This window comes from Nematolebias whitei, chromosome 9 (genome assembly GCF_014905685.2).
Source record: "Nematolebias whitei isolate Nwh7 chromosome 9, NemWhi1, whole genome shotgun sequence".
Taxonomy (NCBI): Eukaryota; Metazoa; Chordata; class Actinopteri; order Cyprinodontiformes; family Rivulidae; genus Nematolebias; species Nematolebias whitei.
In genome coordinates this window covers 51068868-51083087 of record NC_056506.1, presented here as the reverse complement: position 1 = coordinate 51083087, position 14220 = coordinate 51068868, and the positions used below count along the sequence as shown (strand labels likewise).

The following is a 14220-nucleotide window of genomic DNA, read 5'->3' as shown; positions in this document are numbered from 1 at the left end:
ATATATATATATATATATATATATATATATATATATATATATATATACTGTACTGTAACATTTTAAATGAACAATCCATGCAGCATGTTGCAGTATATTAAATTTAAATTGCTTATTTAAGGAGGGAGGTTGGGACTAACAGGTGATGAGTGTGACTGCAGCCTGACACATCATGACAAACTTTACTGAACTTGGACGACTGTCTCCCTACTTTGCAGTTTTTCACTTATCGCAGGTGGACGTGGTCCGAAACACCTGCGATAAACGAGGGACCACTGTATTTCGGAGTGATGATCTGATGTGTTGAGGAAGTTCTGCTCACGTTTGCATCCCGACGGGCTGAAGCCGAAAAAGTTGACCTCACAGCGTTCGCAGTGCTGGCCCGTGACGCCAGGCTGACACTCGCACTGACCCGAGACGATGTCACACAGGCCGCTGGTGGAGCCGATGGAGTTACAGTTACACCTGCGGACACGCCCAGAGACAAACGTGTTAGCGGTTGGTGCAGCGCGTTGACAGGAGCTGAGGTGGACATCAGGCAGGAACCGACCGTTCGCAGCCGTCGCCGCTCTGCAGGTTGAAGAATCCAGCCTGGCAGGCGCTGCAGTCCCGCTCGATCACATTGGAGAGACACTGACACTGACCGGTGACCTGAGAGCAGCTGGTCTGCTGATTCACGGTGCCCAGCGGGGAGCAGGAGCAGGCTGAGGAGGAGGAGAAGAATGAGGAGAAGAAGGAGCATTAGCAACAGCAAAGCAACAATGAGCCTGATTGGAGTTGAAGGTTCACAGATTATAAGAGCTCTAATGTAACTTTTGAAGTGTGTGTCCTCATTAAGCTCCGCCCAGTAAAATGTGAGGAGGCGGGGCTTAAATTGCCAAATCAACAACATTTTATTGCTTAAATCAAAGCTCGAGGAATGTACGACTTCAAAAGTTGTTTCAAAAACTGAGTTCTGCTTCATTCCTGACGATAACTAAAGGGAGACGAAAATAATCGACTCGGACGGGCGGGGTCGTTGTTGGACTCTTACGTTTGCACTTGTCGGTTGGGTCAGAGGTCAGGGCGTTGCCGTAGAAACCATCCTTGCAGTGGTCACAGAAGAAGCCGGCGGTGTTGTAGATGCACTTCAGGCACTCTCCGGTCTCGCGGTTGCAGTTACCGACTGCATTGGGGTCGATGTTGTTGCTGCACTGGCAGGCCCGGCAGGCTCGGACCGGCCCGTTTTGACCCAGAGGATCCCCAAAGAACCCGTCGTCGCAGAGCTCACAGCGCTTACCTGCACACAGGTGAGAACACTCGTGTTTACACTGACAGCTACAAAACAGCTCAGTTTCAGAACAGCAAGGCAGTTCTGAAGGTCTGTGTCCGGTCCAGTACCTGTGGTTCCAGTGGGACAGTTGGTGCAGACCACCTCTCTGGTTTTGGGGACGACAGCACAGGTGGCCCCCGGCGGGCAGGGACACGGCTGACAGTCGTTGGGTGTCCCCTGAGTGGCGTCGCCGTAGAAACCGTCCTTACAACGCTCGCAGCTCAAACCTCCGGTGTTGTCCTGACAGTCACACGCTCCTGGAGAAACAGACGCACAACAGAGAGCCTGTTCACCTCCTGATGGTCGGAGCAACTGTCACAATCAGCTGAGGACATTAAGTCCTGAGTGATGAGCAGGTAACAAAAAAAAAACACGCCCAAGAAATCTGTCACAAAACCAGGAACATTATATTATAAATGTCCACAGTCAGTCAAAAACAGTCAGTTAAAAAACAGACAGTTAAAACAGGCAGCCAAAAACAGTCGGGCAAAAACAGTCAGTTGAAAACAGTCAGCCAAAAACAGCCAGTCAAAAAACAGTCTGCCAAAAACAGTCAGTCAAAAACAGCAAGTTAAAAACAGTCAGTCAAAAACGGTCAGCCAAAAACAGCCAGTCAAAAACAGCCAGTCAAAAACAGTCAGTCAAAAACAGTCAGCCAAAAACAGTCAGCCAAAAACAGTCTGTCTAAAGCAGTCAGTCAAAAACAGTCAGTCTAAAACAGTGTGAAAAACCTGCCAGAAGATCTGATAACCCCATGAACCCAGAGTTCCCAGTGAACATGGAGCTACCTAGGGCTGGACAACGTCGATATCGATATATATCATGATATACTTTTATTCAATAACGGTGATTTGAGTTTTAAGCAGATTTTGGATATTTCGATACGATGTCAGCGTTTCACTGAAACCTTTATGTTGAAACTGGAACAGAAAAAGGTGCGACACAAGTGTGTGACTGCGTGGGGACGCACACCACAGCTTGAAGGAGTCAGCAGAGCAGAACTCAGTGTCAAGTTTCAGTACTGGCTGTAACGTGGTTCCAGCACGCCGGCAGGTAAAGCACCAGATGTATGACATATGACCAGAACAACTGCCCTCACATCTGTATTATGCAACTGTATGGAGCGCTTGGTGAGCAGGGAACTCAGCTGAGCATATGGACCCCATGCAGTTTGCCTATAGGACTAACCGAGGGTGGAGGATGCCACTCTCTCCCTCCTCAACAAGGTCCATAATCGGATAACCCAACTGGTTGAAAGTGTTGTTTCCTTTAATATTGTCTCATGGTCTGGGAACCTCCCAGTCAGAGACAGGAACAAGTTGTCCCGGGGTCAAACAAGGTCGTAAAGTCACTGGTCATCAACAAATGACACCTACAGACCTGTAGTCAGGTTCTGGAAAAAAGTCAATCCAGGTTTACAAAGAGCCAACTGATCCACTGCAACCATTATTCAGGCTGGGACCATCTGGCAGAAGACTGCTGGTTCCACTGGTGAAGATAAATGGTACAAAAAGTCATTTGTTCCCTCCGCGGTGAATGAACTTAACAAGGTCCGATTTAAACGCAGCCTCACGTGACAAACCACTGTCGCTGGGATGTTCCCAGTTTAATGTATCGTGTATTTTAGAACGGTTTTAACAGAGTCAGCAAAGCTTTTTAAAGTTTTTAAAGTTTTTTTTATGACATTTTTAACTTGTGTTGTTTTTATGAGCCAGATGTCAAAGACAAATCTCCATTTCATTGAATGTTATGGACAATAAAGTTGATTGATTGATGGATATTGACAAAGTTGAGAGTTTTATGTTTATTTGAGGGTGATTTGAAAATTTTTTGAAAGCTCCCAGTAAATACAAATAAAAGATTAACATTAATTTATTTGTACAGTTTTTATGAGGCTTTTATTTTGTTTATATCAATATCAAATTATATTGTTATCGATCGAAATTAAGAAATATATTGTGATAAAAGTTTTGGCCACATCGTCCAGCCCTACAGTAAACCCAGAGTTACCAGTGGACACAGAGTTATCACTGAACCCAGAGTTACCAGTAAACCCAGAGTTACCAGTGGACACAGAGTTATCACTGAACCCAGAGTTACCAGTAAACCCAGAGTTACCAGTAAACCCAGAGTTACCAGTAAACCCAGAGTTACCAGTGGACACAGAGTTATCATTGAACCCAGAGTTACCAGTAAACCCAGAGTTACCAGTGGACACAGAGTTATCACTGAACCCAGAGTTACCAGTAAACCCAGAGTTACCAGTGGACACAGAGTTATCATTGAACCCAGAGTTACCAGTAAACCCAGTTACCTGTTTCGGGGTGGCAGGCATCGCTGTGTTCATGGCAGTTGCACGGCTCACAGGAGCTGAAGGCGCCAAGCTGAGGCCGAGCACGGCGGTATCCCATGGTGCACTGCTCACAGTGCTGACCCTGGTAACCCTGAGGACACGTGCACTGCTCCACCCACTGGGCCGGAACACCTGGGCCCCGCCTCGCTGTCACCAAGGAGACGTCGTCCAGGTAACCAGCACCTGCAGACACAAACAGGATGAGACGTTTACAGGTGGAACTGTGTGCGTCTGTGTACGTGCGCATATTTGTATGTGTATCTGTATGTATTTGTACATATATCTGTGCGTATTTGTACATATATCTGTATGTATTTGTACATATATCTGTGCGTATTTGTACATATATCTGTGCGTATTTGTACATATATCTGTGCGTATTTGTACATATATCTGTATGTATTTGTACATATATCTGTGTATTTGTACATATATCTGTGCGTATTTGTACATATATCTGTGCGTATTTGTACATATATCTGTGCGTATTTGTACATATATCTGTGCGTATTTGTACATATATCTGTGCGTATTTGTACATATATCCGTGCGTATTTGTACATATATCTGTGCGTATTTGTGTATATTTGTGCGTATTTGTACATATATCTGTGCGTATTTGTACATATATCCGTGCGTATTTGTACATATATCTGTGCGTATTTGTACATATATCTGTGCGTATTTGTACATATATCTGTGCGTATTTGTACATATATCAGTGCGTATTTGTACATATATCTGTGCGTATTTGTACATATATCCGTGTGTATTTGTACATATATCTGTGCGTATTTGTACATATATCTGTGCGTATTTGTACATATATCTGTGCGTATTTGTACATATATCTGTGCGTATTTGTACATATATCCGTGCGTATTTGTACATATATCTGTGTGTATTTGTGTATATTTGTGCGTACTCCTCTCGCTGTAGGTGCCGCGGATCTTGATGGCCGTCAGATTGTGGAGAAGTTTCTGGAAGTCAAAGTGTCCGATCCGAGGCCTCCAGGTGTTGTCCTGAGTGTCATGCAGCCTGAACACAACCACAACCAGATTAGGATTATGACCAAACACAGGACTAAAGATTAACACAAACCTGAGGAATCGAAGCAGGACATGGAGATTAGCAAACATCTGATTATTTAAAGGATTAATTAGGACCCAATCCAGATTGGTTCACACAACACCACATCTAATTAAAATTAATCTGGATTATTAATCCAGAGGTAAAGCTGTGTGTGAACAGATCTCCTGAACCAGAACCCTGACCTGAACACGTAGGTCTGCATGTTGTCGTTGGGGTAGCCGTTGCCCTGGGCGATGAGGGGGACGGACACACGCAGGTCCGCCCCCTCCAGGATCAGGTCCTCGGCTGACAGGCGGATGTCCCGCCGCTCCACCCGGAAGTTCAAGCTCAGGTTCTGTCCGTAACTCAACATCTGGTTCCTCAAAAACTTCCCTGGGACACAGCAAACAAAACGGGTCAGACTGGTTCTGCAGAACTGTTGAAAGGTTCTGAAGAGGTTCCTGCCTGAACTTCTGCAGGATCTGAGGGGGCGGCCATGATGGAAAAACACGAGAAGCATGCTGGGAAATATGGAAACCTGTGACCCCAGATCTGTGGAGTCACTGGTTGCCATGGTGATTCACACCTTTTTAAGGGAAGCAGAAATGGGGAGGAGCCTAATCAGCAGCACTTTGTAAAACAGGCTGAAACAGAGTAAAAAGTAAGCCTCGGACAGTCGCTGGGTGAAAACTACAAGCCAGATCAAAAACTGACCTATGACCTCTTGGACTTCAGGACTGTGGGGGGTCAGGTATGTGTGTGTGTGTGTGTGTGTGTACGGACCTGGAGCGATGAAGTAAATGGGAAAGTAGTCATCAGAAACGAGAGACACTTCCTGTCCACTGGGAGACCACCGGACGGAGACGCTGGAGCCGTCTCTCCGCTGACCGCGCCACTGCTCGTCATCTGAAGATAAAAACTCAGATTCAGCTTCTGCCATTTCCACTGTGGGTTATTTCTCCCCTGAGTTGTGCCTGCAGGCGGCGTTACCTCTCTGGAAGGAGGAGCTGATGGTGTGGACACTGTAACCCTCGGCGCTGCCGCACACCGACGAGTGCTGGAAGCAGAAACAGGGCAGGCAGCCCTGAGGGTTGTTGGGGTCCAGGTTGAAGAAGCCTAGTTTACACCTGAGGGACAGAAACAAGAGCGCTAACGAGAAACGGCTCGTTAGGAGACAGGAAGTGAGCACCGTGTGATCGTGGAGTCACCTGTCGCAGCTGAAGCCCTCAACGTTGTCTTTGCAGCGACACTGACCCGTGTTGACGTCGCACTCCTGAGTGCTGCCTGAAGGCGAGCAGGCGCACGGCCTGGCAGACAAGAAGAAGGGAGGAATGACCCACAGCTCAAACAGAGCTGGTTGGTGGCGTTTTTAAACTTTTTCACTCATGTTTGTTTCCTTTCATGAAAAATGTTAAACTGTTGTCACTATCTGTGTTTGTCAAATGTATTTTTATAGTTTCTTACATGTTGTTAAATATTTAAATGATCTCATAAAGTAAACCTGCCTGGACTTACAAACACACAACGACCGCCGCAAAGACAAACAATGACAGACAGTGACGGACAACACAAAGCATGGCCCGGACAGAACCGTGGAACTGGACCGGTCCTGTTTCTGTCACAATCAGACTGAGGTTCAGTTTGATGACATCTGGAAACAGCTGCAGGTCTGCTAGTTCAGGGGTTCCCAAACTTTTCCATGCCATGGCCCCCCAACCAGCTTTAGCTTCTGGTACAAACTACGCTACAAATTATGTCAAGAAACATCAACTGTTACAATGTTTTAACTTTTATTCACTATTTTCAATTCATTAAAGCTGCTGAGCATTAAAACGTTATTAACTAACATGTTTTATATTCTCACTCAAGTGACGCTGAAGTTTCGAAGGTTTTAAACACTCGTTCGTGACGAGGGTCTCCAGACAGACGACGCCCTTCAGACAATCATGGACATTTTTCTGTACGACTGTAAAACTTCATGTGTGCTTCCTCATACCTTTAAATTTTAGCTGGTCATGAGTTCTTTATTATTATTATTATTATTATTATCAGGGCTGCCGGTCGGTTCCTTCGGTCTTTTAGAAACGTCTTGGTTTCGTCCGTGCTTTGAGTAAAGCAGCTTGATACATCTGACTGGCAGCCAATCAGGAAGATGAGGGTGATGAAAAATATTCAAGATTATAAAGTATATTTTAAAATAATGAATGAAAAATAGATGTGATTTGATTTTTTCCTTCCACCTTTATTTCTACAGGTTAGTCCCATTGAGCCTCAGGGACTCGTTTACAAGAGAGACCTGGTTTAACAAAGAGTGATGACGACAGTGGACGATCATGAAGGATGCTACAAATTGAGTTTTTGTTTTTTTTAATAAATGAAAATAAAATGTTCATTAAAGAAAATGTAACAAAAAAACAGCTAGATTGTAGGGTTTTACTTTTTGTAACTTTTTACATTATAGTAATTTTTTAATGTTGTGTAACTGTATTACAGAAATAAAAAAATAATAATTTAAAAAATATATATTTTTATGCTTAAAATTTTTTTTTTTAATCGTATTCTCTCCAGGTTTCTGAGACCCCCTAGCACCCCATGGCAGCCCCCCAGGGGGCCGCAGCCCACACTCGTGCTAGATTTTTTATTTCTTCTGCTTCGTGGAGTTAAAGGTTGGACCAGCAGGGGGCGCTCACACACCAGTCAAAATAAAGACCGATATGATTGTTACCCAGTAGAACCTACAAGAACCTGGTTCTGCTCCTGGGACACGGTTTGTAAAATAAATTAAAATGAAACGATGAAAGGAACCCATAAAGAAAAGATGTTTGAAAAACTTTCAGTTTTTCCCCCAAACAATAAAAGTTTCAGACGTTGATTATTAGAAACATAAAAACATTTGTATTAAACTTTTGATAAAAACTTTTGATTATTTTCTCTCATGTTAGAGTCCAGTTTTCATCTCTTAATAAAGTTCAGATTAAATATTTTATTTTTAAGCTTTATTTGTATTCTGTAGCTCTTCTCATGACCCCCACCAGGTCTTCATGACCCATAGTTGGGTCCAGACCCACAGCTTTGAAAACCACTGACATGGACCAAAATATTCTGTTAAAGGCTCCACAAAGTACCCTGGTCCATGAGGTTCTATCAGAGGTGAGGACCAGCTGATCAGGGGTCAGGATCAGCTGATCAGGGGTCAGGACCAGCTGATCAGGGGTCAGGATCAGCTGATCAGGGGTCAGGACCAGCTGATCAGGGGTCAGGACCAGCTGATCAGGGGTCAGGATCAGCTGATCAGGGGTCAGGACCAGCTGATCAGGGGTCAGAGGGTGTGGTTGTGTACCTGCAGCCGGCCTCAGTCAGACTGTGGTATCCTGGCTGGCAGCGGTCACACTTCTCTCCGGTCACTCCTGGTTTACATGCACACACTCCTCTGCTGTCACACTGTGGAGAATCAGAACCTACACACACACACACACACACACACACACACACACACGCACGCACACACACACACACACACACACACACACAAATACAGAGAGCTCATTAACCTTTGACCTTAAAAAGATATCTAAAAAACTGCTTCTTGTTACCATCATTCCTTGTTTCCATGGAAACAAACACTTTTTAAATATTAAAGCCAACCAATCAGAGGAGCCCAGCCAAGCCCCGCCCCTCCTCCAAAGACGCTCACCGACGGAGTTGCAGCTGCAGGGCAGGCAGCGGCTGCCGCTCTGCTCTCTGTAGTAGAAGTCCAGGCAGCGCTCACAGTTGGGCCCGTCCGTGTTGTCGGCGCAGTTCCTGCAGTGACCTCCGTGACCCGAGGCCCGGTACAGCTCGGCGTCGAAGTAACACTCGGAGCTCTTCCCGTTACAGTCGCAGGCTGAGGCGACACAAACACAAGTTACACATCTCTAACGTTCCTCCTGAACGCTTGTTAATACAAGACAGGTTCTGCTCGTGGTTCTGTTCATCCGGACCTTGACCCGGTCGGCCACGGCTCGCCCACCAGAGGAGCAACAGTCTTTGAAACAAATGTTCACAACGAGCTACAGGAGTTAGCATGTTAGCTTTAAACAGCTAACTACAGGCTTGATGAGGAGGCCGTTAGCAGCTAAATATTTTACTGACAGCCGAGAAGAATCTCTAAAACATCCTGCTGGTTCTGGTGGAGCTGAAGCTGCATTTAAATTCAATCCACACTTTAAAACCAAGTCTGTTACTTGAGACTGATTGAATACCGGCGTCAAATGTTTCCTGACTTCAGGAAAACGCTGATTTAAAATGTTCTCATTGACCTTTCAAAAACAACTGTGCTTTTATTTTGAAGCTGCAGACGGTCCTCTTCCATCCTGTCATCGGGCCTCTCTGCAGCTCCACTCAGACATTTCTGAAGAGAAGCGCCTCCAGCTTCAGAACAGAAGTCCACCTGTTTTTATTCATCATGACCTGGAGGACTTGAATCTTCACCAGCATGTGCTAAGACATCAACTTTTATTACAGTTAAGTTTTAAAACTGAAACCTGTTTGGATTCAGAACCAGATGAGGTTCTGTGGTTCTGAACAGGATGAACGTGATCAACACGGAGCTTTATTTGGTCATAAAAACAGTTTCATCACCTTCCTCCAGTTATCTGGAGGAAGTGTGGGAGTAAAGGAACTGTTTAGTCATGCATCTGCAGCAGGAACTACAACTCCCACAATCCCCCTGGGACTCTGGTCTGACAACTGGAACAGCAACTCAGATTTCCTGCCGAGGGTCGTGTCTGCGAGTGTTTCCTGTCTCAGATTACTTCTGTATGTTACTCAGGACCATGTGCTGGTGCAGAGCACGATGCATTCAAGTGCCGTCCTGTGGCCCAGACTCACGCAGACACTCGTTGGCGTTGTCGGCCGTAGCTCTCCTCCAGGGCCGGTCGTTGTAGAACGGTTTGCACACGTTACAGTCGACGCCCTCCGTGTTGTGTTTACAGTTACACACCAGCCGTCCGCTGCTGCTCTTCACACACTCGCTGGCGTGGCCGTTACACTTACACCTAGATGAGAAAAAGCACAACTGTTACACCTGGACTAAACAAAAACACAATGTTACACCTGGTCTAAACAAAAGCACAATGTTACACCTGGTCTAAACAAAAACACAATGTTACACCTGGACTAAACAAAAACACAATGTTACACCTGGACTAAACAAAAACACAATGTTACACCTGAACTAAACACACACTGTTACACCTGAACTAAACACACACTGTTACACCTGGACTAAACAAAAACACAATGTTACACCTGGTCTAAACAAAAACACAATGTTACACCTGGACTAAACAAAAACACACTGTTACACCTGGTCTAAACACACACTGTTACACCTGGACTAAACAAAAACACACTGTTACACCTGGTCTAAACACACAATGTTACACCTGAACTAAACACACACTGTTACACCTGGACTAAACACACACTGTTACACATGGTCTAAACTAAAACACACTGTTACACCTGGTCTAAACACAAACTGTTACACCTGGTCTAAACACACACTGTTACACCTGAACTAAACACACACTGTTACAACTGCACTAAACAAAAACACAATGTTACACTTGGTCTAAACAAAAACACAATGTTACACCTGGTCTAAACAAAAACACAATGTTACACCTGGTCTAAACAAAAACACACTGTTACACCTGGTCTAAACACACACTGTTACACCTGGTCTAAACACACACTGTTACAACTGGTCTAAACACACACTGTTACAACTGCACTAAACACACACTGTTACACCTGGTCTAAACAAAAACACAATGTTACACCTGGTCTAAACAAAAACACAATGTTACACCTGAACTAAACACACACCTGTTACACTTGACGACACACAGCTCATAACTTTAAGACATCACTGGAGTTTAACTCTGTGTCAGAGTGATGTTGAGAATGTTTCTGAGTCTGGTTGAAGGTTTGATTTAACCTGCTCAGGTGGAGTTAAGCCTCCCAACAGGTATCCAGGAGGTGGAGACATTTAACCAGGAGGTGGGGACAAGTATCCAGCAGGTATTTAGGAGGTATTGTGGTGTACAGGTGTGACAGGTGGGGACATGCTCAGCAGCCTCCTGCAGTTATTGTTTCAGGTGTCTGTTGGCACAGAGCCATGGAAAAACTGACAGTGGAGGGAAAACTAATAAAAGTTCAGGTAGAATAAGACCTACCTGGATCACAGTTTGAGGTACAAGCTCTGTGCTTCAGGTGTTATGACCAGACGACGCCCATAAAAACAAAAGACAACAGGTGGTTTACCTTTGGCAATAAATCAAACCCTCGTTAGAGCGGAGAGGAAACCAGAAATCTGTCATCAGAGCTCGTGACGTCACTGTGAGAGCAACATGTTCACCACAAGAGAAGACTTGAGGAGGACAAAATGTCTCCTGAGGGCCCTCACTTCACATCCAGTTCAAGAACAACCTGTGCTCAGACCAGGAGCTGCTGGAAGCTTTACCTGCTCACGTTTAATTAAAGTTGATGAAGGTGTGCACGGGGATGAAAGCCTGTTCTGTTATCAGTGTCAGGAGTTCCTCCCACAACACAAAACGCTTCTGAACCTGCGTCTGGACCAGGAACGATGAGCTCTGAGCTTTGGCAGCAGAACGTCAAAGATTAAATTCACTAAAAGCTGTAAAACATTCCCCCCATAGACGTGTGGTCGAAGCCAGACCTGTTGAGGGTGGTGGGGGGTGGGGGGTGGGGGGTGGGGGGTGGGGTTAGAGTTCAGGATTAACTCGTTCTGTTTGATTTTACAGTCAGAAGGAGGAGTCTTTTGACCCACAGCTTGTTAATAAATATGTTCCTCTGGGTCCTGAAAGGAAGTCCAGGGTTCACTGGACTCTTGTTTTCCAGTTAAAGAAGAACAAAGCCTTCAGGTAAAAGTGGGAGGAGCTTCACTTCCCTAACCGCCTGACTCTGGGCTCCCCTTGTCTCTTCATCCATCATGGGAATTGGGCCGCCCCGTTCCGGTTTCCCTGTAATCCAGCTCTGCTGAACAGGAATGCCAGGAATGTTGGCTGTGAATCAGAAATCTGCTCCACGTTTCAGATGGATTACAACCGCAGCAGCTCCGTGTTTAATACTGTCCAAACCGGACAGGACCTACAGAACCACCTGACTTCACTCAGACAAGATGCAGAACTCGGATCAGAACCGGCCATCAGCCGCCTGGTCTCACCTTCCTCCCACAGCGAAGTCAGAGATGGCGTAGTAGTAGGACTTGAGGACCTTGGGGTCGTTGAACACCTCGTCTCCGAACGTGTTGAGCCTGTTCAGGGTCACTCTGATGTCTGTGGCCGTCACCCAGTCCTGAAACACAAACACCGGACCCGTTCAGAACCAGCATGGCTCCAAACTGTTGCAGCATGTTGAACTCTCAGACTTAATTTCACAACGTGTTCTGAAACGAGTCGATTTCAGCTCCAAACCAGAGTCATTTAAAAGTTTATCTACAAACACTAATTACAACCAGCTGAAGACCCCCCACCCCCACCCACCACACACACACACACACACACACACACATCCACTGTCGGCTTCTTGTTCAGGCACGCAGGAAAAAACCCAAAATGTCCCGTCTGGAGCCAGACATTCACAGATGCATGATGGGATAAAGTGGTTGGTTCTGAGGTAAACTTTGAGAATTATTGTGTTTTAAATTAAAGCAGCTGACGTTAAACCAAGTTAAACCAAATTAAACCAAGTTAAACCAAGTTAAACCAAATTAAACCAAGTTAAACCAAATTAAACCAAACTTTTCCTGAATTATCTGTTCGTCTGAGCGAACGACCGTCTCCGCTGCAAAAACAAAGATGACTTCTCGTTTCTTCATTTCATCTTCATTTTGTCTTCTTCCACCTGTGTAATATCACTAGAAACATCTGATCTAAAAATTTCAATTCAATTGAGTTTATTTATAAAGCTCCAAATCACAACAAAGTTGTCTCAGGACTTTACAGAAACATTCACATACATAAAAAAAAAGCCAGTTAGTAAATTTCTCTATCTGAGGAATCCATCAGACAAGTTGAATCTTGTCTTCGTCTCAGTCTCCCATCCTGAGCAAGCACAGTGGAGACAGTGGAAAGAAAAACTCCCTTTAACAGGAAGAAACCTCCAGCAGAACCAGCTCGGGACAAGAGACCATCTGCTTTGACCGGCTGGTTGAGAGGACAGGAAGGAGAGACAGACGAACACAGAATGGTAGGTCCAGGTATAGGTCCAGGTCCAGATGTAGGTCCAGGTGTCCCTGAAAGACAAAAACATGTTAAAGATGGAACAAATAATTACAAATACAAAACAGGTTGAGCAGAGTAAGTAAAGACAGAAGTAGAGTGAAGAAAAAATGATGCAGAAAAACTGGTCCATGCATTGGTCACGTCTAGACTGGACTATTGCAATGGTTTATTATCTGGGTGTCCAAATACTTCTTTAAAACGTCTTCAGTTGATCCAAAATGCTGCTGCCAGAGTCTTAACTGGAGTTACTGGGAGAGATCATCTCTCTCCAGTTTTAGCTTCTCTCCATTGGCTCCCTGTCAAATCCAGAATAGAATTCTAAATCTTACTTCTAACCTACAAAGCTCTCAACAACCTAGCTCCATCTTATATTACAGATCTTATTGTTCCATATTTTCCTAACAGAGCACTTCACTCTCAGACTGCAGGTTTACTTGTGGTTCCTAGAGTTTCCAGCAGCAGAATGGGAGGAAGATCTTTCAGTTCTCAGGCTCCTCTCTTGTGGAACCAACTTCCAGTTTCTGTCCGTGAGGCTGACACATTGTCCAGTTTAAGACTGGGATTAAGTCTTTCCTTTTTGATAAATCCTATAGTTAGGGTCGGCTTGGGTTTCCTGAGCTGTCCCGTAGTTATGCTGTTGCCACTGTGCTTGCTCAGGATGGGAGACTGCAACGTAGTGAAAATTCAACTTTTCTGCTGATTCCTCAGATAGAGAACTTTACTAATTGTCTTTTATGTGAATGTTCCTGTAAAGACCTGAGACAACTTTGTTGTGAACTGGTGCTTTAGAAATAAACTGAATTGATTTTCTGCAGGTTTGTGGGACGTTTGGATGTTCTGTGTTACACGAGTCAAGGTTCCTGTGATCCGCTTCCTACTGAGACTAAAAGACAGAAACTTGACTTTAATTACAGCAGAACAACCTTTGATCTACTTTAAATCCTTTTAAAACCTCAGAAGACTGAAACTGTTATTATCTTAATGACTGATGGTTCTTCAGTCCCACTAAGATCTGAGCAACTCCTGAGTTTAAACTCACACGTCGGCTAAAGAAGAGTCAGAGCCCACAGATCAGATCTGATGCTACAGGGTGGAATTTAATGATATGTGGTTCATCAATACGTGGTTCGTCAATACGTGGTTCGTCAATACGTGGTTCGTCAATACGTGGTTCGTCAATACGTGGTTCGTCA

General features: G+C 44.8%; 1 protein-coding gene across 1 annotated transcript in view; it reads right to left on the bottom strand.

Annotated features, from left to right (window-relative positions):
- lamc1 (laminin, gamma 1) overlaps positions 1–14220 on the bottom strand; it is a gene marked incomplete at its 5' end in the record, with an annotated part of 38898 nt that overhangs the window by 7703 nt on the left and 16975 nt on the right. Inside the window, 14 exon segments of the mRNA XM_037682447.1 lie at positions 323–465; positions 551–704; positions 1034–1279; positions 1381–1569; positions 3627–3848; positions 4591–4703; positions 4940–5129; positions 5520–5642; positions 5727–5863; positions 5945–6043; positions 8077–8194; positions 8431–8619; positions 9606–9772; positions 11968–12098. Coding sequence (XP_037538375.1) covers positions 323–465; positions 551–704; positions 1034–1279; positions 1381–1569; positions 3627–3848; positions 4591–4703; positions 4940–5129; positions 5520–5642; positions 5727–5863; positions 5945–6043; positions 8077–8194; positions 8431–8619; positions 9606–9772; positions 11968–12098 — 2221 coding nt within the window.